General features: G+C 49.3%; 1 protein-coding gene across 1 annotated transcript in view; it reads left to right on the plus strand.

The window, feature by feature from the left end:
* LOC109924675 (histone-lysine N-methyltransferase 2B-like) overlaps positions 1-3,498 on the plus strand; it is a 21,042-nt gene that overhangs the window by 8,019 nt on the left and 9,525 nt on the right. Inside the window, exon 5 of the mRNA XM_048620601.1 lies at positions 761-856. Coding sequence (XP_048476558.1) covers positions 761-856 — 96 coding nt within the window. The remainder of the gene's footprint in view (positions 1-760; positions 857-3,498) is intronic.

Raw genomic sequence — 3,498 nt, forward strand, 5'->3', positions numbered from 1 at the left:
ACAGAGTACCGTACTGTCAGAGGGTCAGCGCTGAGGGAGCGCAGCACTGTCGGAGGGTCAGCGCTGAGGGAGCGCAGCACTGTCGGAGGGTCAGCGCCGAGGGAGCGCCGCACTGTCGGAGGGTCAGCGCCGAGGGAGCGCCGCACTGTCGGAGGGTCAGTGCTGAGGAAGTGCTACAACCCAGGTCACAAATCAACCTCATCCGATGACTGGAGGTGATCATTTGGCTCATCGTGCCTGCTGCAGGTATTTACCCTTCCCGTATTTCCCTGATTTCCTCTTTTTGAAAGTTCCTGTTGAATCTGCCTGCTTTTAGTTGGTGCCTCCCGGATTATAACAACGGCTCACTGTGTGAATAAACAAATTCTCTTCCTTTTCCTCGCCACCCCACCACCCCACCTTTCTCTGGGCCTTGCCCCTATGCTCCTTAGTCCATGTCCCTCTGGTGACTGACCCTCCTGCTCCTGGCAACGGTGTCTCCCTCATCGACCCAATCGAATGTTCCTGTCCCCGGTGATTTTGTGCTCCTTAATTCAGTCCCTCCCCTTAACCATCTCTGCTCCGAGGAGGTTAGTGTGTTTACAAAATTGTTTTTCCTTCCTGTGTTAGTGTGCGTGTGTGTGATCTTGCTGTGTTCACACATGTAGTGATGAATTAGCAATCAGGAATCCCACTGGAGAAGTGATTGGTTGGCTGTGATGTGATCTGTGGTAATGACAGTCACTGGTTTAGCTGAGCCCTGTCTGCTTTCTCCATGCAGCATCTGCTGGACTGTAACAAATGTCGAGCCACGTACCACGCTGCCTGCCTAGGACCCAGCTACCCAAACAAGCCGAGTAAGAAAAGGCAAACATGGGTAAGTCTCTCGACACCAGGCAATCTGGAGCCTGTTCTGATCCTGTCCCCGTGTGTGGAGGGGAGTCACTAACATAGACCCCTGCCCCATCACCGTGTCGGGGGGGAGTAACAGACACAGACCCCCGCCCCGTCACCGTGTGTGTGGGGTGGGGGGGTCACAGACACGGACCCCCGCCCCGTCACTGTGTGGGGGGGTCACAGACACAGACCCCCGCCCCGTCACCGTGTGTGTGGGGTGGGGGAGACACAGACACAGACCCCCCACCCCGTCACCGTGTGGGGGGGGAGTCACAGACACAGACCCCCGCCCCATCACTGTGTGGGGGGGTCAGAGGCACAGACCCCCGCCCCGTCACCGTGTGGCGGGGGTGTCACAGACACAGACCCCCGCCCCGTCACCGTGTGGTGGGGGTGTCACAGACACAGACCCCCGCCCCGTCACCGTGTAGGGGAGACACAGGCACAGAGCCCCGCCCCGTCAACGTGTGGGGGAGACACAGACGCAGACCCTCTCCCCGTCACCGTGTTTGGGGGAGGGAGTCACAGACAGGCAAAAAGGAAAAAGTGGTGGAGTGATATTGCTGATTAAAGAGGAAATTAACACAACAGTGAGAAAGGATATTGGTTCTGACAATGTGGAGTCTGTATGGGTAAAGTTGAGAAATACCAAGGGGCAAAAAACATAAGTAGGTGTCATATATAGACCCCCAAACTGCAGTGGTGATGTTGGGAATGACATTAAACAGGAAATTAGACGTGCATGTGACAAGGGAATATCAGTGATCATGCATGATTTTCATTTGCACACAGATTGGGAAATCAAATTAGCCTCAATGCTGTAGAGGAGGAATTCCTGGAGTATATACGGAATATCCATACCAATATGTGGAGGAACCAACTACAGAGAGACTGGGCGCTATGTAATGAGAAGGGAATTATTGCCAATCTAGCTGTGCGAGACCCCTTGGGGAAGAGCGACCATAACACGATAGAATTTTTTTATCAAGATGGAGACTGAGGTAGTTGATTCAGAGATTAGGGTGCTGAACCTTAATAAAGGAAACTACGAGGATATGAGGTGTGAGTTGGCCTTAATAGATTAGGGAGAGTTACTTAAAGGGATGACAATGGGTAGGCAATGACAAACATTCGAGGAACGCACGGGAGATCTGCAACAACTGTTTATTCCTGTCTGTTGCAAAAGTAAAATGGGTAAGAGGGCCAATCCATGGGCTACAAAGGAAATTAGAGATAGTGTCTGATCCAAGGAAGAAGCGTACAGAGTGGCCAAGAAAAATAATAAATCTGAGGATTGGGAGCAGTTGAGAATTCAGCAAAGAAGGACCAAGGGATTGATTAAGAAGGGAAAATAAGCTTGCAGGGAACGTAAAGACTGACGCTAAGAGTTTCTATAGGTATGTGAAGAGAAGGAGATTGGCAAAGACAAATGTAGGGCCCCTACAAACAGAAATGGGGGAATGTATAACCAAGGGGCAAAGAAATGGCTGAGGAACTGAATACATACTTTAGTTCTGTCTTCACAAAAGAGGATACAGATGAGATTCCAGAATTGTTGGAGGAGGCAAGATTTAGTGAAGGAGAAGAACTGAGGGAGATGAATATTAGTAGTGAAATGGTGCTGGGAAAATTGTTGGGATTGAAGGTGGATAAATCCCCAGAGCCTGATAATCTACATCCCAGAGTAGTTAAGGAAGTGGCTGTAGAAATAGTGGATACATTCCTGGGCATCTTCCAGGATTCTATCGACTCTGGAACAGTCCCTGCAGATTGGAGGGTGGCTAATGTCACTCCAATATTCAAAAAGGGAGGTAGAGAGAAAACAGGGAATTATAGACCGGTAAGACTAACAGCGATAGTGGGGAAAATTCTTGAATCCATTGTCAAGGATTTTATAGCAGAGCATTTAGAAAGCACTGGCAGGTTCGGACAGAGTCAGCGTGGATTTATGAAGGGGAAATCGTGCTTGACAAATCTGTCTGAATTCTATGAAGATGTAACTAGTAGAGTTGCCAAGGGGGAGCCAGTCGATATAGTATATTTCGAACTTCCATAAAGTGTTGACTAAGTCCTGCATAAGACGTTATTGTGCAAGACTAATGCGCATGGGATTGGGGGAAGTGTATTGAGATGAATAGAAAACTGTTTGGCAGAGAGGAAACAGAGTAGGAATTAATGGGTCCTTTTCAATTGGAAGGCAGTAGCTAGTGGGGTGCCACAGGGATAGGTGCTGGGACCCCAGCTATTCACAATATATATTAATGATTTGGATGAGAGAACAAAGTGCAACATTCCCAAGTTTGCAGATGATGCCAAGTTGGGTGGGAGGGTGAACTGTGAGGAGGGTGTAGAGATCCTTCAGCATGGTCAGGACAGTTTGGGTGAGTTGCCACATCAATGGCAGATACAGTATAATTTGGATAAATGTGAGGTTGTTCACTTTGGAAGCAAAAACAAGAAGGCAGGTTACTACCTGACTGGCTGTAAGTTGGGAGACGGGAGTGTGCAGTGGGACCTGGGTGTCCTTGTGCACCAGTCGCTGAAGGTAAGCATGTAGGAGCAGCAGGTGGTAAAGAAGGTAAATGGTATGTTGGCCTTCATCACGAGAGGTTTCGAGTACAG

Source organism: Rhincodon typus, chromosome 47 (assembly GCF_021869965.1).
Source record: "Rhincodon typus isolate 14 chromosome 47, sRhiTyp1.1, whole genome shotgun sequence".
NCBI lineage: Eukaryota > Metazoa > Chordata > Chondrichthyes > Orectolobiformes > Rhincodontidae > Rhincodon > Rhincodon typus.